This window comes from Mustela putorius, unplaced genomic scaffold, assembly GCF_011764305.1.
Source record: "Mustela putorius furo isolate JIRA1106 unplaced genomic scaffold, ASM1176430v1.1 tig00003846_pilon_pilon_pilon, whole genome shotgun sequence".
Classification (NCBI taxonomy): domain Eukaryota; kingdom Metazoa; phylum Chordata; class Mammalia; order Carnivora; family Mustelidae; genus Mustela; species Mustela putorius.
Window position 1 is genome coordinate 21430805 of NW_025421999.1, and position 26323 is coordinate 21457127.

At 40.0% G+C, this 26323-nt stretch overlaps 1 protein-coding gene across 1 annotated transcript in view; it reads left to right on the forward strand.

Annotated features, from left to right (window-relative positions):
• SLCO5A1 (solute carrier organic anion transporter family member 5A1) overlaps nucleotides 1–26323 on the forward strand; it is a 139105-nt gene that overhangs the window by 32705 nt on the left and 80077 nt on the right. The window contains exon 3 of the mRNA XM_013061406.2: nucleotides 22144–22276. Coding sequence (XP_012916860.1) covers nucleotides 22144–22276 — 133 coding nt within the window. The remainder of the gene's footprint in view (nucleotides 1–22143; nucleotides 22277–26323) is intronic.

Genomic DNA, 26323 nt, shown 5'->3' on the forward strand with positions numbered 1-26323 from the left:
TGTATGCTAGTTATGGACTCAGCAAAGTACTATCCAATTAAATAGGAACACTCGGAGCCCTTTCAAAACCTTCTATTATTATTATTTTTTAAATCAAGTGTTTCCTTGTAGGGTAGTCAGAATAAATACAGATTTCAGAATTATGAGATGAGCATACAGAAATTCACTGAAGGGAGCGAAGCTGCCTTAAAGGGATGACTGTTAACCATGTAATTCTGGTCAAAGGAGAAGGACTAGTGAATAACCTAAGGGTTTGTCCTGTGGCTATCTGAAGGCACTGAAATGATTTGAAATTATGTGATTAAAAGAAAACTACCTCTGGACTTTCTTTGTACACCTCTATTGATATTAAAATCTTATAATCAAAGAGAGGTAGAAGTAATGTTCAAAGAGAAAAGGTCAGTCAAATAAAGGGCTAATAACTATATTGGGCTTAATATAGGATTTAGAAGAATTAGTTTGTGTAAAGCACCCTCTTGATAATAATTTGGGTAACAGATAATAGAAGTTATTGGGGAGATTATGTGAGAGGAAGTGTAGTTGTTACTTGACATCTGTTCTTATACACCAATTCTTAGAACAACAGTTGCAAACATTTTCTATTGCTGCTACTACTCTACCATTACTTCATTCTGTTACACATTGAAATCCAAAAGTTAGTTTTGCAACCCATTTCATAGCAAAAGCAGGCCCAAGCAGGGACCAGTTTTTATTTTTTAAAATTTATTTTATTTTATTATTATTATTTTTTTAAGATTTTATTTATTTATTTGACAGAGAGATCACAAGCAGGCAGAGAGGCAGGCAGAGAGAGAGAGAGAAGAAGCAGACTCCCTGCTGAGCAGAGAGCCTAACATGGGGCTCAATCCCAAGGTTCCAGGTTCATGACCTGAGCCAAAGGCAGAGGCTTTAACCCACTGAGCCTCCTAGGTGCCCCAGGGACCAGTTTTTAAATTGCACTTATTCAGGGCACCTGGGTGGCTCAGTGGGTTAAGCCTCTCCCTTTGGCTCAGGTCATGATTTCAGGGTCCTGGAATCCAGCCCCGCATCAGACTCTCTGCTCAGCAGGGAGCCTGCCTCCCCCTCCCACTCTGCCTGCCTCTCTGCCTACTTGTGATCTCTCTCTCTCTCTGTTAAATAAATAAACAAAATCTTTTAAAAAAATAAATTGCACTTATTCATTCATTTTGTTGCCAGAACATCGGTGTGTTTGATTTTGGAGCACCATTCTGGACTCCGCAGGGGGGAATTATGTGATAGATAGCATCGCTCACCTTTTTACTTTTGAAAAATGGAAAAATTCTTAATTCCACATTGCACCTAGCCTCAAGGGTTTGGCTGAGGGATTGTGGGCCTGAGCTGATGTTATTACCTGACGTGGACACTCTTGAATAATTATGGTGGTGCATAAGCAGATGCAGAAGCCGATGACGAGCGCTGTCTGTGAAGTTAATAGACGCTTTCAGGTCAGTGACTGGATATGATTCAATCACAGTAACCATGAAACAACGGAAGAGAGATTTGAAGCAAATCTGTGTTAGTGCTCCTCAGAGAAACAGAACCATTAGGGGATAGATAGATAGACAGTCAGGTAGGCTAGGTAGCTAGGTAGGCAGGTGGATAGATTTATTATAGGAATTAGCGCACAGGATTATGGGGGCCGAGAAGCCCCGCAGCCTGCTGTCTGCAAGCTAGAAGCCAGGCAAGCCGTAGTATAATGTAGTTCAAGTCTGACAGCCTGGCATGTTGGGAGCTGATGGTGTAACTCCTGAAGTCTGAAGACCTAAGATCCAGGAGCTCTGATGTGTAAGGGTAGGGAAAGATAGTCCAGCTTAAGAAGAAAGATAGAGAGAGAGAGGAGAGACTTTGTCTTCCCTGCACTGTTTAATTCTATTTTTGCCCTCATAGGATTGGATGATGCCTGCCCTTCCAGTGGGGGTAGACCTATTTACTCTGTCTACTGACTCAAATGTTAATATTGTGAAAACGCCCTTACTACAGACACACCCAGAAATAATGTTTTATCAGCTCTCTGGGCATCCCTTAGCCTAGTAAAATTGACACATAAAATTAATCATAGCCACTTCCAATGGGGGAAATGATAAGTCAGTTTAGGGCACGTATAGGTCTGAAATTTGATTTATCAGCATTGTACTAGAAATTAAACTTCTTAAAATTTTTTTTTCGATTTTTTAAAAAAGATTTTACTTATTTATTTGACAGAGAGAGAGAGATCACAAGTAGGCAGAGAGGCAGGCAGAGAGAGAGGGAAGCAGGCTCCCTGCTGAGCTCTATTCCAGGACTCTGGGATCATGACCTGAGCTGAAGACAGAGGCTTTAACCCACTGAGCCACCCAGGCACCCCAGCATTGTATTAGAAATTAAAAGGATAATATTAGTTCTTTTTCATAGAAGAGGTAGATGTGTCTAGTGCTAGATGCCATAAACTGAAATGACATAAGGCTCTTTGATTTCATTCTTTGGGTGTTGTTTGTGGGCATTGGCCATATTTGTAGGGAAGAGATGAGGGCATGTCCGTGGTGGAGAACTGCTCAGCCCTGGGTCATGAAGGAGTTCCCATACGTCCTCTCATGGAGGCAGCTTTGCCAATTCGATCTACTAACTTTTTTTTAAAGCTCTGAACTTGATGTGGGACTTGAACTCACTACCCTGAGATAAGGATTTGCATATTCTACCAACTGAGCCAACCGGACTCTCCCCAGTCTGCTAACATTTTAAAGATTTATATATTTTAGAGAGAGAGAGCAAGAGCATATGAGAACAAGGGTAGCAGAGAGAGAATCTCAAGCAGATTCTCTACTGAGTTTAGAGCCCGAAGTAGGGTTTAATCTCATGAGGATGAGATCATCACCTGAGCCCAAGTCACGGGTCGTACAGTTACCTGACCAAGCTACCCAGGCACCCCTCCACTAACATTTTTATTTATTTATTTTTTATTTTTAAAGATTTTATTTATTTATTTAACAGAGATCACAAGTAGGCAGAGAAGCAGGCAGAGAGATGGGGGCGGGGAGCAGGCTCCCTGCTGAGCAGAGAGCCCAATGCGGGGCTAGATCCCAGGACCCTGAGATCATGACCTGAGCTAAAGGCAGAGGCTTTAACCCTCTGAGCCACCCAGGCGCCCCTCTACTAACATTTTTAAACGAATGTTTACTCTTACTTCCAAAATCATATACAGTCAAGGAAATGGATTCTTAACTTTCCCCAAATATTTAATATAAACATCGTTTTTCCTCAATTATCTAGATATTTCTGGGTAAGTTGATTCTTCGAGGGGTTCCAGATGGCCAGATATGTGGCTTAGCTCTCCATTTCTTTGTTTTGCATGCATGTGTGTACATTTGCTAAATCATGAAAAGTTTACTGTCTTGAGGGGAAATCAATAATCGATTGTCTCTGAATTCCCTTACTAATCAATAGCATTACCAAAACTCCATTAGTTAAGCAGCAGAGATGCGTGATACTTATGAAAACTTGGTATATAATATTAATTATATGTACTTTAAGCACTGAAGCTAACTAGGTACAACTTAGAAATCTTATTTTTAAAAAATGCTTTTAGGAAGTATCTGTTTTTTCCTTCATCATATTTACCTATCATTGGAATTTCCTAAAGGTAGTTGAAAGCCGACAGATTGGATGGGTTCATGGGGTTTAAAAGATTGTGATAAATGAGTATCATTGAGAATGGGCTAAAATATAAAAAAGAGTTGCCACATATCAAATGATGTTATTTATTCAGACCATCCCTGGTAAAAAATGCAGAAGTTTTAAAAAGAGTATGAGAGAATTAGACAGAACTCAAAGCAATTTTTAATGATCACAGTTGGCATTTTTATATACTAGTTTCTTTGGTATTTTTAGAAGTATATTAACTTCTCATTTTGAACTATTAAATATTGCATAATAGCTATATTATCTCTAGTCAGGTCTCAGGATTAAGGCTCTATAAGTGATGAGATTACTCTGAAAATGTCCTTGAGAGCTTGACAAAGTGTGAGAGTAAATTTAAAAATTTAACATAGTAAATTCATGAAAGCATCTCTAAGGTAACTTTGCTCTGAAAATTACAATTGCTCCAATGACAATTCAGGATTTTCTTGTTAGAGATTAGGACTTACTGTTGAGATTTCTCAGGTATTATTTGGCTGATGTATAAATATTTTTTTCTGGGAGAATACTAATGACAATTTGATTTTTTAAAAAATGGTTTGATTTTGATATTTGTTGGGTTTTGAGTAAGATTTAATTTTTTGCCTCATTTAAATGACATGGGAAGCCATGTGCTAGAGGGTAAAGTTTTGGATTCTGGAGTCAGACAGACTTGGGCTTGAATCTTCTCTTTACTAGTTTCATGGCTTGTTTATATTCCTTAACATTCCCAAGGTCAGAATCCTTCTGTGAAGTCGGAACTAATTAAATTAATCTTTCAGGTATTTTCTTGGGAAAAATTAGCTATTGTGCTTAAAAAGCACAGAGGAGGCTCTTAAAAGTATTAGTTTTCTGTTCTTGATCCATTCATCTGTTAATCTCGCAGGACAAACTGAGGGTTGCGGGGGGGGGGGGGGGGGGGGGGGGGGGGGGGGGGGGGGGGGGGGGGGGGGGGGGGGGGGGGGGGTTTGGGGGAGGGGGGGTGGGATTATGGACATTGGGGAGGGTATGTGATTTGGTGAGTGCTGTTAAGTGTTTAAACCTGGTGATTCACAGACCTGTACCCCTGGGGATAAAAATATATGTTTATAAAAAATAAAAAATTAAAATAAAAAAAAAAAGAAAATACTAATTTAAAAAATGATACATGAAAAAAAAAGTATTAGTTTTCTTCTCCCATTTCTCTCCTTCTCTCTTCATCCTTGTTGGAACCACAATTTAGCACTTGTCCTAGAATGTCTTATGTTGGCAATTATCTTTTCTTGTTTTGTTCATCAAGAAAGAGTTCCATATATACTCTTGAAGGAAGGGGCATGGCCCTTTTATCACTCATAATTTTAGCACCAGTTATTTCATACAATATAATTTCACCTAGTAACTATTTTTTTTTCACCTAGTAACTATTGATTAATGATTAGGGAGTAAAGTGTTCGAGTAATTGAGTAATTGAGTATTCTGATGATCTGATCACTAGATTTGTGAATTCTCTATGGGAAGGCTTTGGAAACAATAAAATACACTTAACACTAAAATAATAGTAGAACATCATCGTCCTTTAGTGGCTCTGAAGATACTTTAAAATCCTGTATTGTCTCAGAATCATAATTTTAACTATGAAGTTAGATATAATAATAGAAGTAATAATGATAATTGTTATAGCTGACATTGACAGAGCACTTAGTAAGTGTTAAGGGTTTTATGTGCGTTATCTCATTTATCCCCTCAATAACTCTCAGAAGTAGATAAATTATGATCCCCTATTAATAGATGAGGAAGCATGTCTAGCAGGATTAGCTGTCTTGTCTAAGTTCATGGAGCCAGTTCCCAGTTGAGACCTCTACAGACGTCTGTTCCTAAAGCCAGTGCTCTTATATTCTTATATTCTCAAATATTGAGTTGAATCATAATTGCCCCCAGGACATTGAGCAATACTATTTATTTTGAAACAAAACACCTGATATTAGATCAGTCATTTTCCACCTTCATTCCTTTCAGATCAGTCATTTTCCACCTTGATTCCTTTCTTCCTTCCTTCCTTCTGTCCTCCCTCCCTTTCCCCTTTCTTTTTTTTCTTTCTTAGAGAGCGAGAGTGAGTGGGGAGTTGAGTGGGGGGAGAGGGGTAGAGGGAGAAGGAGAGAGAAAGAATCTTAAGCAGGCTCCACGCTCAGCTCAGAGCTGAAGGCGAGGCTTGATCTTGTGACCCTGAGATCATGACCTGAGCTGAAGTCAAGAATAGGACATTTAATAGGCTGAGCCACCCAGATGCGCCTGCCGTTTTGTTTTGTTTTGTTTTTTCCTATAAAAGTAGACTATGGGCTAGCTTTCCAAATGAGAATTTATTCTACTACTCTAAATATTGTGTGATAGAAGAAACATAAAGTGTTTAAGCATATTAACTTGGTAAATCTGTTGTATTTATAGATTATTTAAGTGATTGTTAGATAACAAAGAGCAAGGATTATCTATTTTTAATTCAGATGAATTGATTGTATTATTTCATCAGTGAGGTGACTACAAAGGAAAATGCCCTAAATTAGGGCAACACTAGTAGCTGCCTTACCAGATTGCTGTGAATATGAAGTACAAGATATGTATAAAGGCATTTAACACAGTATCTCACATGTAATAAATGCTCAAGGTTACCTTTTAGTAATAGATCTGCTGTCAGTGGCTATAGACTTTGACTGCTAACACTTTTTCAAATACAGGAATAAGCTTTGCAATGAGCAGTCTTACCGACTAGAACTAATTCCTGTGTATTGATGAGAGAAAAGGGAGATAATATTAAAGGTGTCCTAAAACATTTATACCACTTGAATGCCTGTAAAATCCAATAGATGGCCATGGTGATACCAGTGACTAGAAGAACATTTGCACATGACATTTTCCACCTGTGCCTGAGCATTACTTTAGGTTTTCCTATGGGAATCCTGCTTCTTCAAGTGCCTGGAAAGCCACCTGGAGGCGTGTCATACCTATGTCTGTTTACCTGGAAAGTGCTTCCTGGCAGAGACTTACTCTTCCCAGGAGGTAAATTCAATCTGCTTTTAACAGCTGGTACCATCTTCTGAGTCTTCACTGTAATTATTGAAATAAATGTCATACAACATATTTGGAATGTATTTTTCATATAATGTACATTTCTCTGCCATCCTTATGGCAGCCAATTAGTGATGAGACTAGAGATGGAAATTTAACTAGTGAACTTCTCATTCCTTTAGAATGCTTTTAAGACTCCTGCTACCAACAGTTCCAAAAATACTTTGGGATTTTCAGTTCTTAAGGGATTAATTTTTTTCAGAGACACGTGTCCATAAATGGAAAAAGGATAGCCTTTGGTTTTAGATAGAGCCAAATTCTAATTTTGGCTCTACCACTTACTAATCGCTGATCTTAACTTCTCAGGGACTCAGCTTTCTCATCTGTAAATTGGGAATGGCAATATTCTTTCCCCAGAAAGCTGTTAGTGTTGAATAGCAAACAAGATTTACAAAAATTACAGAGTACCTAGTGTAGTTTACAGAATATTGTCAATAAACAATAATTATGATGTCATTTTACTTCACAGTGGATTATAGTTCAACTGAAATATTACTTGGAGATACACTCTTATAAATGGAATCTTTGAAAAACTGTCATTTCTGGAAAAATTAACTTCACAAATGAATTTTTTATACAAATATTTCTTCCTTCTACCTTAAACATTTTTAATCTACCTAAGCTGTTAGAAATGAAACATTTATGAAAGAGTGGCTTTTCCAGATATTCATTTAAACAAAACCCACCCATAACTCTGTGAGTTCTAGCCATAACTTACGTAATTATAACTACCTGAAAGAGGCAAAAATTAAAAAAACAATGTGTGCAAACATTTAGCTGATACTTGAAACAGTAAATATGCAGTAAATAACTGTCATTATTTATTACAAGGGTTGGCAAACTTGTTCTTACATAAAGGACTTGCTTTGGTAAATATTTTAGTCTGAGGACCATTCTGTCTTTGTAGCAAGTACTCAGCTCTGGTGCTGTGATGTAAGTAGTCACACAAATATGTCCACGAAGGCATGTCGCTGTGTTCCAATACAATTTTATTGGGTTTGGCAAGCTGTTTTCTACCCCTAATTTAAATTTAGGCTGGGAAGAGTCCTCATTGAGTATTGGGCAGACCAATCTTTTTTTTTTTTTTCAACAATTTTATTTACTTATTTGAGAAAGAGTGAGAGAGAGAGATATTGGGAGAATGAGTGTTGAGGGGGCAGAGGGAGAAGGAGACTCCCCACTGAGCAGGGAGCCCGATACGGGACTCGATACCAGGACCCTGAGATCATGACCTGAGCCGAAGGCAGATGCTTAACAACTGAGCCACCCAGGCACCTTCTGCAGAACAACCTGAAGAAAAATTGGAGTACTGCTGTACAAATGCTGTGTCCTCACTCACTGGAAGTTTGCTGGGAGCCCACGATGTGTTTGCTGCCTCTGCAGAAAGTCCTGTAGATATAAGAACAAATAAAACAAGCCCCTTACCCTGGCAAGACTTCCTCTAAGTTTTAAAAATATATTCATCATAAATTGACAAAAAGATGATATATTTGATGATTGAATATTAGTAGCTGAAAGAGATAAGAGTACTAATTCCAGAAGATACATTAATTTTTTTTTTCTGACAGCACTTTTGGAAAAGTTATGAGGAAAACACCCAAAAACCCATTATAATTTCACCACCCCAAGTTAACAACTTTCAATACAGGATATGTTGCAGTCTAGTCTTTTTTATGGCTCTCTGATGCATAATTTACATGCCATAAAATTCACCCACTTAAAATGTATAATTCAATGATTTTTAGTAATTTTACAGAATTATGCAACCATCACCAGAACCCACTTTTTTTTTTTTTTTTTAAGATTTTATTTATTTACTTGTCAGAGAGAAAGAGAGAGAGAGAGAGAGCCAGCACAAGCAGGGCGAACGGCAGGCAAGGAGCCAGATGCGAGACTGGATCCCGGGGTGCTGAGATTCTGACCTGAACTGAAGGCAGATGCTTAATGGACAGAGCCAACCATGTGTCCCCAGAACCGACTTTAAGAACAATTGTCCTCTTTTTATCCTGAGGTAAAATGGACAGAAAACAAACTGCACATAATTAAAGTATATGATTTGATAAGGTTTGACAGACACGCACACCCAGAAATTGTCATCACAGTTGAGACTATGTGAACATATCCAATATTGCCAAATCTTCCTTGAGCCTCTTTGTAACCTCTCCCTTCTCCGGAGACTCCTCCCACCCCCAGGTCACCGCAACTGCTTTTTTAATTGTTTTAGATTAGTTTGCAGTTTTTGGAATTTTATAAATGGAACCACACAGTATATACTGTTTTATGTCTGCCTTTTCTCACTTGGCCTAATTGTTTTGAGCTTTATCCATGTTTTAGCATGTGACCATAGTTCGTTCCTTCGTGATGCTGAATAGCATTCCTTGTACTACTATACCACGATCTGTTCATCCACTCACCTTTCTCTCTCTCTCTAACATTCACCTCTTGATGGACATTTTGGTTATCTCTAGGTTTTTTGTCTTTTTTTTTTTGCTATGACAAATAAAGCCGCTAGGAATATTTCTACATAACCCTTTGTATGGACATATACTCCTATGTCTCCTGTGAAAGTACTTGGAGCGAAATGGTTGTATGATAGGCATACGTTTATCTCCTTCAGACACTATCACACTGCTTTCCACATCAGCAGTGTAGGGGAGTTCTACCTGCTTTACAACTTTACCAATACCTGGTTTAATTTATCTTTGTAACTTTAACCATCTGAACGGGGGTTTTAGTGGTATCTCCTTGTGGTTTTAATTTGCACTTCCCCAGTGACTTGTGATGCTAACCATGTTTCATGGGCATATTTGCTATTCATATATCTTCCTTGGTAAACTCTCCATTGAAGAATATTTTTCTCAGTTGTGTTCCCCATAGAAATTTTATAGGTTTAGGTTTTAGGTTTTTAGGTCTATGCTTCATTTTGAGTTAATTTCTACATGGGTATCTAATGGATTTCAGCACCATTTGCTGAAAAGATTATCTTTATACCTTTGTCATTAGTCACTTGTCCTTATACCTGTGTGGGTTTGTTTCTGGATTTTCCTTTTTATTTTTACTAAATTAATCAATTGATTAATCAAGTAATTAGTTTTTGGACTTAGTTTTTTATTTCACTTATCTACTTGTCTATCTTTAAGCCAGTACGTATTTTTTTTTTTAGATTTTATTTATTTTTTTGACAGACAGAAATCACAAGTAGGCAGAGAGGCAGGTGGGTGGGGGCGGGTGGGGGGGAAGCGGGCTCCCCGCTGAGCAGAGCCCGATGCGGGGCTCAATCCCAGGACCCTGAGATCATGACCTGAGCCGAAGGCAGAGGCTTTAACCCACTGAGCCACCCAGGTGCCCCAAGCCAATACACATTGTCTTGATTACAGTATTTTTTTTTTTTAAGATTTTATTTATTTATTTGACAGAGAGAGAGCGTGAGAGAGGGAATATAAACAGGAGGAGTGGGAGAGGGAGAAGCAGGCTTCCTGAGGAGTAGGGAGCCGGATGCGGGGCTTGATCCCTGGATCCTGGGATCATGACCTGAGCTGAAGGCAGACGCTTAATGACTGAGCCACCTAGGTACCCCTTGATTAAAGTATCTTTATAATTCTTGAAATTGGGTAGTTTTAGTAGAATTCTAACTTTGCTCTTTTTCAAAATTAGTTTGACTAATCTAGGTCCTTTGCATTTCCATATGTTCTTTGAGTTTTATAATCAGTTTGTTAATTCTAGAAAAAAGTCCGCAGGCATTTTGACTGGAATTGGGTTGAATTTATCAATCCATTTTGGAAGAATTGATATCTTTTTTTTAAAAAAGATTTTATTTATTTATTTCAGAAAGAGAATGAGAGAGTGAGAGAGAGAGAGCATGAGGGCGGGAGAGTCAGAGGGAGAAGCAGACAGCAGGGAGCCCAATGTGGGACTGGATCCTGGGACGCCAGAACCATGACCTAAGCCGAGGGCAGTCACTTAACCAGCTGAGCCACCCAGGTTCCCCGGAAGAGTTGAAATCATAACAATATTGGGTCTTTGACCCACAAACAAGGCTTATCTCTCCATTAATTTAGATTGTCTTTAATTTCTTTTAGCAGTGTTTTGTAATTTTAAGCGCATAGGTGTTTCCTGTATTTTGTCAGATTTATTTCTAAGTATTTTACATTTTATGATTTTATTCTAAATGGTATTTATTTCTGTTACTTGCATATAGAAATATAAATTTTAAAATATTGATCTTGTATCATGCAACATTGCTTGTTAAATCCACTTATTGGTTCTAGTAGCTTTTCTGTAGACAGTCTTTTTTTTAGTGTATGTTTTTTGGGGCGCCTGGGTGGCTGAGCAGGAAGTCTGCTTCTCCTTCTGTGCCTTATCTCACCCATATTCTCTCTCACTCACTCTCTTTCTCTCACATAAGTAAATAAATAATCTTTAAAAAATAAAGGGTGTGTTTTTTGACACGATCACACTGTCCACAGAATTTTGTACTCTTCATTTTCAGTTAAATTTTAAAAATACATGCTTCCTAAAGGTATAAAAACTCTCTGTAACATTAAAATTAATAGTTGGGTTGTGAATCAAAATGTACTTCACTATTTTTATTTTTTTAGAGAGAGAGATGGGGAGGGGCAGAGGGAGAGGAAGAGAGAGAATCTTAAGGAGGCTCCATGCTCAGCACAGAGCCTGACTTGGGGTTCGATCTCACAACCCTGAGATCACCACCTGAGCTGAAATCAAGAAGCAGAGGCTTAACCAACTGAGCCACCCAGGTGCCCCAATTAGTTACTATTTTTAATGTTATTTCTGTTTTTCTATATGCAGTGATAGATGTCATTGTGAAGTATATGGTGAATTGCTATCAAGAAGCTTCTACTAGTTGTTACTCTGTACCAGCAATGGGTGAGAAGAGCGAATTCACTGATTCATATCTGCACTGAGTCTTCTTACAATTTAATCTTTGCTAGTTTATTCTAGTAGAATGGCCTTTCATTGTTTGGACCTTCTATTTCTTTGATAATTAGTCAAATTAGTTTCTCATGGGTTCGTGAATATTTTGACTGTTCTGGTATACATTATCTGCTTGTGTTGTAAGGGAATCCATTCTTAACTTATAATAATTTTCTTTTGCCCCAAAATATAACTTTAAAAAATTGACTTTTCAAGGCAGCTGTCCTCGCAGTCCTTTCTAAGGACTGGATTGAGTTGATAAATAGTGGCCACTCACAGGTGGCTAATTTGATGTTTTAAAGCTATAGCCCCTATAGCCCATTAATCCCCCTCCCATGCCCCAGGTATTAATTCAGTGTAAACACCTGCTTCTGTATGTTCTTGTGCGTTTCCTTTTAGAAATGAGCTACTTTGAAAATATTTCTAAAGGAAGACAGGGAATTTAAACCAACTATTGGTTGCTAGGGTAGTGAGGAAAAACCACACCTGAACCCTTTTTCCTTCTCATTTGTGACCTAAGATGCTCTCTGGATGTTCTAGCAAAGTGATAGACTATCCTGACTGCTGTGGCAGCTGTTTTTGACTGTCAGGCCTGTGTCAAAACAACTGAATCACTTAAAAGAAAAAAAAAGTTGCTGTTCCAAATAACCAAAAGCAGAGGTCTCTTATCTGCCTCTGCTTGTGAGTGGAAGGAATGAGTGAGGGAATGCTCTTTTTAAATAGGGTGCTCTGGTGCTGTGAAGTACTTGGGCTAATTTTCAAGACATTGTGCAAGTTGAATGGGAGTTGGTGTCATTGCTGTGATACCACAGTAAAGTGTGGATTGCCTTTCATGTCCTCTCTTATCTGTAGCAGCTGTGCCACCAAACTATATTCATAGTGACTTCCTATCACTATGTCCTAGACTGGGTTTAATGGGCACATATGCAATATGTTTCTCCATGGGACCATCCTGGGTGAATCTCAGATCTTGGGACTGAGCCTAAATTTTGCTTGTAACCCAAAACCCTGTCATCAAGTTCTCAGAAACATTTACTGGCCTTGTAAGGCAGCTGAGAGAGTGGGTCCTGTGCCAGAGGGCATGTGGGGGAAGTGGTGGACAGCAAGTGGTGAAAAGTAGAAGTGAGGAGCAACATGGAGCTGGAACTGATTAATTAATTAGACACCAAGTTCAAATGAGGGCACAGCAAATCCAGGCCAATTGCAATAAGGCTCTGAGAACTGGGGAAACCCAGCTGGGGCGGGTGTTAAACTTGGAAAGCCTGGCAGAAGTAAGGGTCAGGCCTGGAAGTGTTTTATGAACAAGAATCAGGGCTCTGTGGCTGTAAATGACAGAAGCCAGCGCTGTCAAACCAAGGACATTATGGGGAAGGTGGGTAGGAATGGCTTGCAAGCATAGCACAGTCCCAGTGGGCTAGGGAACAGGAACCAATGGATGATTCTTCAAGGTCATGTTGCAAGGACGAATCCACTTCGTTCGATTGCTTTTGTTACTTCACTCAAATTGGAAGTCCATGTCTTCATCCCTTCTCTGTTCAACAAGATTTATTAGTGCTTCTGGTCAGCACTGTTCGGGCATTGATAAGGCATTAGTGGAAAAAAAAGGCTCTTGTTCTCATGGAACTGACATTCCAGTGGGAGAGACAGCAAATCAGCAAACAAACAAATGTAACTGTTGGTATTTGGTGGTCTTTGCCGTAATGAAAACCCCAGCAGGGTAACGTGACAAAGAGTGATGGGGTGAGGGAGGTAGGGGGTGCCCTGTTTAGATATGTGCTGAGCTATGGCTTCTCTGAGGAATGATATTTGAATATAGATCCGGAGATGTAAGGGAGAGAGCCAAATGGTATGTGGGAGAATAACATTCAACTGGCCTGGTTTGGCCACATGTCTACCAGTGAATCATGGGGGGCAGGGCCCATGGATGAGAGGCCATTGAGGCTGTGCAGTGAAGGGTGGGTGGTGCCTAAAAGAAAATGGATTTGCTTTTGCCAAGAGAAGGGGGCAGAGAAATTGAACATAGATACTGAACAGATAGAAAGAAAAAAATGTCCACCCAGTTGAATTCTGCCCATAAATGAAGAGAAATGAATTATTCTCCCAAGAGCTAGGGAGAGCAGGAATGAGGTGGAAGGAGAGGCCTTTGGCAGTAACGTGGTAGCTGGGACTTCTGACTATATTCCAGGGACTGAAACAGAAGGAAAGAGAGAGGAAAGGAGAGTGGGGGGAGGCAATCAAGTGCTCAGGTGAGCCCAAGGACCAGTGCTCTGACTTCCTATTCTCAATATCAGGGCCTACCCTCAATCGCACAGTGGAAGTAACTTGTACCTCTAGTGCCATGTGAAAAACAACAACAAAAGCATTTCTAAATGCCACTGAATGGTAGGGGAAGCTGGTGCAATGCTGCCATCCATCCTCACCGTCCTCAGAGAGGAACAACTGGGCAGCCTGCACAAGACTAGGTGCGTAGACTCCTGGACCGGACTAGGGTAGAGTCAGTGGTGGTCACTCTTCTCTGGGGCACTTGCAGTTCCTTGAACAGACCATGCACTTCCAACCTTGCATACTTTTGCCCACATGGGCCCTTTAGCCTCTAGTGTCCTTTATTCCACACTTAAAAAAAAAAAGAAAGAAAGATTTATTTACTTATTTATTTATTTGACAGATAGCGAGAGATCTCAAGTAGGCAGAGAGGCAGGCAGAGAGAGGGGGGGAAGCAGGCTCCCCACTGAGCAGTGAGCCCAATATGGAGCTCGATCCCAGGACCCCGAGATCATGACCTGAATCGAAGGCAGAAGCTTAACCCACTGAGCCACCCAGGCGCCCCTAATTTGCAGGCTTATGTCAGAAGTCATCTTTTCCATGAAGGCTTCTCTGTCCTACCTCCTCAGCTAGTTATTATGAGTCATTCCTCTCCCATGGTCCATGGCGTATCGCTGTGCTTGTTGCACTTCTTCCTGGAGTTTTGAATCATAGTTGGTTTTACCTGTTCCTCTTCTAGACAACTGTGTATCCATCTTATGGATCTTTGCAAGGTGCCCTCCTTGTCCCAGGGCCTGGTGTCACACAGCACCTGGGATGAGTGAGTGACCTCTGATCTGGAAATGTGGAGCCCTACTCACCATTTGGGGTTGAGGCAAGGAAGGAGGGGACTCCAGTGATCTGTGACGTGAAGATCTTGGCTGATTTTGATTGAGCCCCTCGTTTCTCAAGTCCAGCAAAGCTTGTGGCAGGCTGGTCCTTATTAGGAGCTCTGGAATCATTTGTTATGGTTCAGGAGAAGGTTGAGTAACACAACATGGACTTGGTAGAGTTAGAGAGCTGTCCCCCTGGTTGCTGCTGACCCACAGAACAACCCTATTTGAGATAATACCAGTGGAGTCAAGTTGGGGTTTTGTGATAAGGGAAGAGGAATGTCTTTTAACTCTGCCAGAAGTGGAGGTATCAACTTCAAGAAGGGGCGCAGCGGGTGCAGGCGAGCTCTGCAGGCTGCTGTTATGCCTCCTCTCTCGGGTAGCCATTGGGAAGGTCAACCTCTAGGACCTTCCCCAGGCCAAGCTGCAGCGGGATGAGGAAGAACTCTCTGGCATGTTTGTCTCACTCTGGGGCCTGGCTTGTTTTAGAGTCAGTGCTTACTCATCAGAGACCGGGGTTTAGAACTCACATTTTCTTGTGAGTGGCTCATGTGAGACAGCCGTCAAGGCGTCCAGCTGATCAGATATGCTATGTGCAATGTGAGCCTTGAGCCCAGGGGAGAATTAACCCTCAGTTTCTCCAACTACCATCCTTAACTGACTGGAAAAGCCATTCAGGGCAGCTGAGCAGGACTGCAGAGATGGTGGAGGAGATGAGCCTGGCTGAGCTACGAGGCCAGGCATGGCTTCTAGTGAGCTGGGACCAAAACCGATCACAAAACAAGCAAAATATAAGAGAAGACTAAGATAAAGACTGTTAAGAGAAGCTGTTGTCCGAAGGATACGAAAGGAAAGAGAAAGCCCTGAACATGAAAAATTACAAAAAATTCAGGAGTATAACGAAGATTCAAAGTTTAAAATCAAGAGAGTTTATAAAAATAAAATATTAGCCGAGGGGCCCCTTGGTGGCTCAGTCAGGTAAGTGTCTGCCTTCGTCTCAGGTCATGATCCCAGGGTCCTTGGGTTTGCGCCCTGAACAGGGCTTCCTACTCTGGAGTCCATTTCTCCCACTCCCTTTGCCCCTCCCCTGCTAGTGGATGTGAATGTGCATGTGCATGTTTACTCTCTTCTCTCACTCTCTCTCAAATAAATAAATAAAGAAAGAAAATCTTCAAAAAATTAACCTAATATAATTAGGGCTAAAAATGTAAGCAAACTTACTTAAGTTATGAGAAATAGTAGGTAACAAATAATTTGAAAGAAAACTTGATAGTTAATTTTACATCGAAATTCTTATGTTTAAAAGGGGTTTTATTTTTATTTATTTATTTATTTTATTTAGTTTTAATTCTTTTAAAAGATTTTATTTATTTATCTGACAGAGAGAGACACAGCAAGAGAGGGAATACAAGAAGAGGGAGTGGGGGAAGGAGAAGCAGGCTTCCCGAGGAGCAGAGAGCCCGAGGCGGGGCTCAATCCCAGGACCCTGGGATCATGACCTGAGCCGAAGGCAGATACGTAAGGATGAGTCACCCAGGCACCCCTGCAAAGTAATTTTTAAAAAGATAAAATGCATTACAAAATAAAGTAAGAGAGCAGCGACTAGAAGAGTTTGTGATGTAAAAGTAAAAAGAGGTATTAGATTAGAACAAAAGTTAAATCTACAGGAGAGAAGTTAAAAATGTGAAGGTAAATGGGATTAAAAATAGAAGTTAGTGTGCTTTAATGTAAAGAAGCATCAATGATCACAAAACAGGGTGAAAAATAATTTAAGGAGAAAATTGAAATGGAAAGTCTAAAGGTAAAACGACTTGGGGAAAGGAAGGTGGAGGTTTAGATGCTGGAAGCAGGTGTAGAGACAGTGATGAAGTTGTTGGTGGGTCAGCCTTCCTCAGAGGTTGTTTCTTCGTCAAACCAGCCACGATGTCCAAGGTGAAGGCCAAGAACTGGCCCCGTCCTGGTGAAGGGGCCATGTAGGCCCCATTCATTTTTATTTTTTATTTTTTAAAGATTTCACTTATTTATCTGGGAGAGTATGTATGGTGTGTGGGGGAGGACAGAGGGAAAGAAGCAGACTCCCCGCTGAGCACAATGAGGGCTCCATCCCAGGACCCTGGGATCATGACCTGAGCCGAAGGCAGACACTTACCTGACTGAACCACCCAGGTGCCCCTCAGCCCCCTTCATTTAATAGTGACTTCTTAGCTCTACAAAAGCTCACCCAGCCAAGGTTGGTTTGGGGTGGGAGGTTATAACCCTCCAATTGGGATCTAGTTCCGTGCATCATGTGTAATAACAAAGGGTTGATGTAATCTTCAGAAGAATAGGCCCAAGCAGATATTGGTGATAGGACAGCTGGTACCAGTAAGGTATTATTAAAGGAAGTACGTCATAGCCACGTGATGACACATTTAGCCATAATAAATGTTCCAGAAAAATTTATTGACAGAAAAAATGTTTGAGGTATTATGGGGAAACATAATACAGAACAATAACTACTGTATAATTCCACCTACTTAAAAAACTTACACAGTGTATGAATAGTAAAAAATATTTATTACTGTTATTACCATCATTATCTGGATGGTAAGGCTTGTTGGTGATTATTTTTTTAAAGCTTTTGTGCTCTTGAGAGATTTCTCTACAAATAATTCATATTGTATTTTGTAATCATTAGAAAAAAACCTGAAGGTTAAAAAAAGGAATAATAGCCAAAGGACATTCTTAGCTTTGGGAGGAGTCTATACTGGCCTTTGTGTGAAGAAAATAGGTCTGGATATTCTTTTTCCCATTTCCATCTGCCCAGCCCTCTATCAAAACTAATTCCTGGATCAAAAATAGTGACTCCAGAAAAGATAATTTATTAAGGTAATATAAAGATAAATGTCTTCTGTTAAATAATGCATGTATTTGACCTATATAAAGTGAATATTTAATAATACTTGTTAGAGAATGAATAGGTGAGCATTCAACATATAAAAACGCCACTTAATATTTCTTCATGTTTGTTATATGCTAAGCACTTTATATGTGTGATGGAAGCAGGGATTCAAACCTGGGAGTCTGTAGTCTGGGATTTAACCACTGCATAGACCTGTATACATAATGGCTCCTGCTGTCGAAGGTAAAGAGCTACTTCAAAAGGTAAGATATAAACATTTGAAGAAAGAAGTAGAAGTGAAGAGCAGGGCACACTCAGTTTCAGATGAATGGAAAGGTCTAGGGTTCTTTGAAAGGGGTACGAAGCTGAATTGTGTACAATCCAGGAGGGATGTAGGACAGTCCTTTGGGGCACAAGAGAAAATTCTCCAGATGCATCTGATGTTCTAAAAGACAACAATCACAGCTAAATAAGGGCATAATTCGAATCCCAAGTATAAACACAGACACAGTCTCTGAAGTTCTTTGTTTTTGGACGCTGTTCACTGAGTTTACGTGTGACATATATATGTAATATGACTGAAATTTGACTGCTCTTGAAAGTTGGAACTTCTAGTTCTGTTTCTGTTGCTAGTGCTTTGCATAGCCTGGGCTCCCAGTATAAGCTCCTCATCATGAGGGAAAACCAGTGACAGTTGTACTCAGATCTGATGGCACATAGTCAAAAAAACATGAAACTATCCACTTGATAGTGATTATCTAATATCTCCAGAGATGATACACACTGAAGATGACCTTTGTCACTGACGTCTGTTGTTACTAATGGCAGCACGTTCACGGACTGACTGGGAGTGATGAAGGTAATGATAACGGGAACAAACCGGGTCGAGTGCCTCCTGCACTACTTTGTCAGTTAACACCACTGGCAAGATCCCTGTCCTCCTGGAGCTTACGTTCTTGTTGAGGAGGACAGACGGTACACAAGAGGAACGAAGGAAATGTAGAGTGTGTTGGGTGCCAACATGCACTAAAGAGAAAAAGAAAGCAGAGAAAGTGGGAAGAGTTTGGGGCAAAGTTTCGAATTTTTAGGTAGGATGGCCAACGAGGCCGGTTGAGAAGGGACAGTTTGAATAACTACCTGGAGGAAGTAAGGGATTGCACCATGAGGCTACCCGAGGGGAGAGTTTTACACGCTCACACCCATACCCACACCGAGCAAGTGCTTACACCCTCAGGTGGGAAGGTGCCTGGCAGGGTGAAGAAGAGGGAGAAGGTCAATTTGACTGCAGCTGCGTGAACAAGGAGAAGGATAGGAGGAGGAGCAGAGAGATGCTAGTGGGTGAGGCCAGCCCGAGGGCAGGTCCTTGTAGCCACATAAAAGGATTTGGGCTTTTATTGTACGTGAGGTGGGAAGCCACTGGAAGGTGTGAGCCAAGAAGAGACATGACGTGGCTCAAGTTTCTAGAGGATTGTTAGAGCTGCCCTGTTAGAAAAGGGGTTGTAGGGAAGGAAGGGCAGAAGCAGGGATATGGGTTGGAAGGCTGGAGCAGTCTTCCAGATGAGCAACCTTGGTGGCTTGGGTCAAGGTAGAGTCACGGAGAAGGAGCTGCGTATTGGATATGATTTGATGGTAGAAGCAGCAGGGTTTACTGATGTGTTAGGTGTGAGCTGTGAGACTGAGGCTAGTGGTAAATACACAAGATTCATATAAAAAGGACATTGTGGGTAAATATTTAAGACTTTTTTTTTTTTTTTTTAGGGATGCATGATGAAAAGGGGTGGAGGCCACTGGAGTAGATGACCAGGGATTCTGAGGAGACAGAGATTACTCGGGAGGACGGGCAGTGCTGGACTTGGTTGGGCCTTGAAGAAGGGGTAGCATTCACACACATACAGGAAGACCTAGGGGCACTGTGGGTCCTCAAGGAAAGGGAGGTGGCTCTGTCCAGGCCTGTTTGAGAGTTAGTCTGTGTGGAGCCCTGAGTGCAGATGGTAGGTTTTAAGATTGAAATGGAAGCAGGAGGCCAACCTGGCCTACCCTTGAACTCCAGATGGAGGAGTTTAGACTTTCTTTAGGCAATGTGTGTGTGTGTGCATGTGTGTGTGTGTGTGTGTGTGTGTGTGTGAGAGAGAGAGAGAGAGAGAGAGAGAAATTGGGAATTTCGGCCTGGGAAAGTGGGGAGAGTGAGTGATACGAATCTGCATGAACAGTTTGCTCCTCTAATAAGCTCTGAATGAGTGCCATTGGTTAATCAATTAATAAATGTTAGCTCAGTGGCCAGCATGATTTATTTAGAGATGGGACTATGTCAACAAGTTATTCTCTATCTCTCTCTGTAGTGTTCCATATTTGCCGATTCACAGATATAGCATATGTAGTATAGTTAGGACACTCTATATAGTATAACACACAGTACAATGATATAGATCTATTTATATACTTATTTATGAGAATGACTCAGTTGGCCTCAGTTTGTGCTACGCATTACAAATACTTTTCTTCAGATCATGTAGCTGCATTTTATAGAAAGCTTTCTCTGTACTTTACAAAGTAGTTAAAGTTTTCGGGTGAATGTTACTTAATTGGTTTTCCATGCACTGTGTCATCGCGAGCTCTTGCCAGCACCCGTCCCGCACATTGCTGCTCCACGTTTCAAGATGCTGCACCCAAGTGCCCCAGGCATAAACAGTATGGCGGAAATACCCTTTTCCCTGTCTGTGTTTGTAAGACGGTCTCTTTCATGCCAGAAGAACTATTTTGGGAAGATGATTCATGTCACATTTTGGCCTCATTACAGTTTTAAGTTGTAAATGGTGCTGGTTTGCCTGGAGGTGTAAACATAAATTTTATCTCCATATGCATATGGAAAACCTGGGACTGAAAAAGCACTTTTTCTTCTTGAGTTCTGTTTCAGGCTACAAACAGAGAGGTTAACACGATGTTTATCAAAATTCTCTTTTTATTTTATTGAGAGCACGCTGCCAAAAGAACGCCAAAAGAATACTGATTACTTGTGGCCCTGCTTTCTTCCGTTCTCCATTTCCGAACACAGATGGAGAAGTCGAAGCACCTAATGTCTTATTGTCACAAGCAGATGATTCTGTAAGATAAATAAACACTGTGCTTTCTCTTTTGAAATAGTGTGAAAAGTGAGAGCAGGTGTTAAATTACTCTCTGTAGTTATAAGTAACAAGAGGTACAAGTTTACTCAAAGTTTATTGAGGTGCAGAAGATAAAGTAAGGTGAAGCTATTCTGCCTAGTTCACTTTGGTTTTTGGTAAATATAGTACTGTTTAAAGGGTATGGAAAACCAGTTACTTATTCAGTGGTTTAAATGCATGTTGGCAGTAGAAATGAGAAGTTACACGGGAGTTCAGCCTGCCTTAAACACAGGAACATCTTAACAGTGTTTATAGATTTCTCTCCAATTAAGTAAGTTTTAACAGGGGGGAAAAAGTAAGTTTGGAGTGTTAGCTACACTCCAGATTTTTCTCCTACTTCCAAGGAATTTCATATCCTACCTCAAAATTTAAAATTTGACAAAATTATTCTTTCATTTGAAATCACGGCAGTGAAAACAGTATAAAGGAATGACAGTGAATTTATTGTTATTTTTTGCCATATGCCCATTTTGGATGGCCAATTTTTTTTTTTCCCCCCTCACACTTTCTGATCTACTGACACAACCAACCCCTTCCTCTCCTGCTTTGGTCATAAAAAATTATTCTCTAATTCAGCTGTGGGTTGGTGCTAACTGTTTGGATCTTTTCACTGATGCCATTTAAGGAGATCTGTTAATCTTTAAGTAAGATTCCTCAATTAGCAATACACCAAATGCATTGTGAGCTCTTCTTTGATACTGAAGTGGTGATTTGAAACATATTCATGATCTGAGGTGCTTAAGCATCTTTGCCAACTCACTTAAATCCAGCTTCATGGCAGAATCTGGCCTTGAGTTCCTTCATTCTGTTGGAATCTTCCAACTGTGACAAGTTACATCTACTTTTTCTCTTTTTCTTATCTTGAGATGACCTTTTATTTATTGATTTTTCAATCTTGAGATGGCCTTTTATCTGCTCTGGGTTATCCAGTGACCGGTCATTGACTAGCACTTTCAAAAATTCAAATTTAGTGGGTCTGGAGTAGGGTCTGAGCACTTACATTAAAAAACAAAAACAAAAGCAACTGAAAAGCTGTCCAGAGATAATTCTGACGTTCCAAAAGGACAACAGGTAGCAGCTAAATAAAGGGCATGATTTGAAACCCAAATATAAATATAAACACATCGCTGAAGTTCTCTGGTTTTGGATGCTGTTACCTGGGTTTAACTGTGACATATATATGTGGTATGACTGAAATTAGACAACTCTTGAAACTTAAGTAACATTTCTGCATTTCATGCTTCTCCTTCTGTCTTCTCAGCCATCATGTATGTCATGGGAGCGCTTGGTCCTGCAGTGGGATATTTACTAGGTGGACTTCTTATTGGTTTTTATGTCGATCCCAGAAATCCTGTTAACCTTGACCAGAATGACCCTCGTTTCATTGGAAACTGGTAAGAATTGTTTACTAAATTTTTCATTTCATTTGTTATTAATGATAGTTCAAGTCATAGTATCCCTATAGTTAAAATAAAAATTTCCCTCATGGGAATATGAAAACCAGCTAAAAGTCTCCTGGAAGGGAGTGGAGGACAGAATAGTAATCTTCCAGAGATATCTATCTGTCCTAATCCCAGAACCTATGTATGCATGTATTTGAGTTCTGTTTCAGGCTACAAACAGAGAGGTTAACACGATGTTTATCAAAATTCTCTTTTTATTTTATTGAGAGCACGCTGCCAAAAGAACGCCAAAAATTGTGCTTCCAAAAGAATACTTTTGGAAGTATTCTTTTGTCTCCTTACATGGCAAAGGAGACTTTGCAGATGTGATTAAGCTAGGGATCACAAGATAGGAAGGTTTCCTGATGTCAGAGGGGAATGGGCCCTATATAATCACAAGAGTCCCTATTAGGGAAACAGGGAGATAGGAGGGTCAGAGTAATAAAGAGATATGGTGATTGAAGCAGAGGTTGAAGCGACATTCTTTGTATATGGGGGAAGGTATCATGAACCAAGAAACACACTCGGGACTCTAGGATCTAGGAAAGCCCTAGAAAAATAGGCTAGAAGGAATGCGGTCTTGCCAACCCACATGAGACTTCTGACCTCCAGCGCTGGAAGATAACACATTTGTGTTGTTTGAAGCCACTAAATGTGGGGTAGTTTGTTATAGCAGCAATAGAAAAACTGATGCCAAGGGCTTGGGAACATCAGCTTAACCAACCTTCTTTAGGGTTGAGGCGCTTTTTGCTCTAAATAGCAGAGTGGAGGAGGAGAAGGTGGCTGCGTTGGGGCTTTCCTGTGAACTTGAGTCCTAGCTTTCGTTATCTTTTCTATGCCTTTAAAAAAATATTTTCTCCCACTTCCTTATTATATCTGCATTTCTAGTTTGTCAGCCCTCCCCGAAGGCCCAAAACTCCAGCAACCGCTCCCCCCAGCCCTTTTCCATTGTCACACTCTTAGTGAATCTTTTCACTTGGTAATTGTTTTTCCAACAGAGTGCTGGAGATTTAGCTGTTCTCTCACTTGCTAGCCCTTAATTGTCTTGCTAAATAAGTAATTCTGGGGACTTAGAATGAGAACTCCAACTTTGGATGTTAATGTTATTTATCCTCATAGCCAGGGCTGTGTTTCAGTTCCTCATAATCCTCGACTTGAACGTTAATTATTTCTTCATGATAACAAGTGCTAACCGACAAGTATCGTATCGGCTTCCTGAATTCATTTAACACGGATTAGTGATAGGTATACATTGATAAGACATGTTCGTCTTATAGCAAAGAGAATAGTTCAGTAGTAGAAATTGGTGTCAACTGATCACCTTCAAAGGAGTTTCTTAGAGCACTTGTGTTCTGCATTTCATTATAAAATAGCCTTATAACTCGGAAATACGTGGGAATAATGCTTAAGGCTGTCTGTTTTCAAAGCAGTTAAGAAATATTAATTAAATTACATAACGCTCCTTATTTTTGTAAGTCATGCTCTTTGAGGATGGATGTGCTGAGATCTAGATTAACCTGGGCTTGTAGAATTTTCCAATCATACAGAAGGAAGTTCCCTTGTCAGCGTTAGGGGAATAACACAGGAGTTTTAAGTTCTTGACTAATAGTGAAATTTTTGGCCTCAACTACTGTTTTCTTTGCAGTTCTGAAATAAATCAGAGTAAGGATTTTTTTTTTAATTCTCAAAAAGGAGATTAGACAAGACAATAGAAAAGACAGTATGTATATGAACATTCGGTGTACATTTTGTGTTCTATATAGGAGTCCATGAAAAGAACATGGCAATAAGGGAACATCTAGAGGGAGGGAAAAAGGGGAGGAAGACCAGATTGGGGGAAGGGAAGAGGAAGGAGACAGGAGCTTTAGGCTTATAAGTATTTTATACTGACTTTTAAAAATTTTCTAGACACCGATCTAATTGGTAACAAAGTAGAGTGTTGAGAGTACAGACCCCAAAACCATATCGTCCGGGGTTTAAGTCTCTGTCTGCCACCTAGTAGCTGTGTGACCCTGAGGTAAGTTTCTTAACCTCTCTGGGCCTCAGTTGTTGGTTTGAAAAGAATCCATAAAACGGAAGTAATTACAGTATCTACTTCATAGGGTTGTTGTGAGGAATAAATGAGTCTATGTAGGTGGGGCTTTAAATAGTTCTTGCTACCTAGTATGTGTTAGCTATTATTAAGTCCTTTGAATTTAATCCATGTTCAGGAACCTGTATTTATTTTAATGTCCTAATATTAAAAATTGAATGTTATTTATTGAGCAGGTCTGTTTGTAACAGACTTCTGCCTTGACCAAACACAGAGTTATTTGATGCAGTGCTATTTAATCCAATGCCTAGCAGTAATGATGGATTTTTTCATAAACATGTGCTGAAAGATTGAAGGAAAGAATGAATAATGCTAACGTTTATTGGGTACTTACTATGTGTCAAGCATTCTACTAAGAGCTTCACAAACATTTTTATTTCAGCTTCATATGCTTAAGTCTGCATATATAAAAACGATATGTACTCAATAATGTTCCATTTTACAGATGAGGAAATTGATGCCCTGTGATTTGAATAACTTGCCCAAAGCCTCAGAGGCAATAAGAGCTGGGATAAGAAACCGAGTACAGGCGAAGCTCTTAGTCAGTATACTTAACTGGCCCTACTTTGTGCATAGACTCTGAGGGGTGGTTTGTAAAAGGGACTCAGGGACCCTGGTTTTTCAATTTTAGCTCTTACTGACATATAAGTCACATTTTCTTTTCTTTCTTTCTTTCTTTTTTTTTTTTAAGACTTTTATTTATTTATTTGAGAGAGAGTGCACGCACAAGAGTGGGGTGTGGTGAGGCAGAGGGAGAAGCAGACTCCCTGCTGAGTGGGGAGCCTAGCCTGATTCGGGGACCCTGGGACCAGGACCTGAGCAGAAGGCAGACACTTAACCCACTGAGCCACCCAGGCACTTCCTGTCTTCCTCAGCTTCTCTCAGGGTCTTTTTGGCCTCATCATTGTTATCAATGTCAATGCTACTGAAGACCATTGAAGAATGTGGGCCAGTTTGCTTGGCTTTGAAAAACCCCCAAACTTTTACACTATTTTTATATTATTTTTGTTTATTTTCTATAATTCCTCCCCTCCTTCTGTTATTTACTCTTACTCTGACCTACTATGAGTGTATCTTTAATGTTTGTATCTAATTTTAAGTCAATGGCTCTTGAGTGGAGGTGTGGGGGGGCCTGAGTACAGATCCACAAAAAAAAAAACCAAACACAAAACTAGCTACCATGAAGTGATTGTTGATTTGGGGGCAGGTATTTTTTGAGGTCTGTTATATACATTGTCTTATGAATTTTGATGACTCCAAAAAGCAGTTCACAGTATTCCCCTTTCCAATGAGAAGATTGGTTTGGGAAAGTGAAATAATAATTTCCCCAGGATCTTACAGCCAGTAAGTCATGAAGACAAGACAAAAAAGCCCACATTTGTCTGAAGCCATAGCTCAAGAACTGTCCCCTATATTGTGCTGTTTGTCCTGTTCTGCTTTGGGAACTAAAGGAGTCCAAGGGCCTTGAATGCAGAATTATAAAAAGGGATTCAAAGGTGGTAGATTAGCAGGAGCAGTTTATTAGTAAAGGCCTCATAAGCAGCCAAGTACCACAGGGGCCAGATATGGTCATAGCTATGTACTCTGCAGATATTTAAAGAATTTTTTTTTAAAAATCTATCTCATTCAGTTTATTTATTCAGTCACTGGGTTCTTGGTTATATACTGAATAATTAAAATTGCTAGAAGTCTGCCCTGAGCAATCTTCTCAAAATAAAGCCCTTTTCCTCCAGTTGTTTAAAAATCTTTATTTGATATAACTCTAAGTATCTTTGGAAAATAGCACCCTGGATTATTAATGACTGGTTCATGAAATTATTCTGTCAGTGAAACTGTGACCTCTAACAGCGGATAATGGTACTTTAATAGGATCACTATTTTTTAAAAAATGAATTTTCACTTTGCAA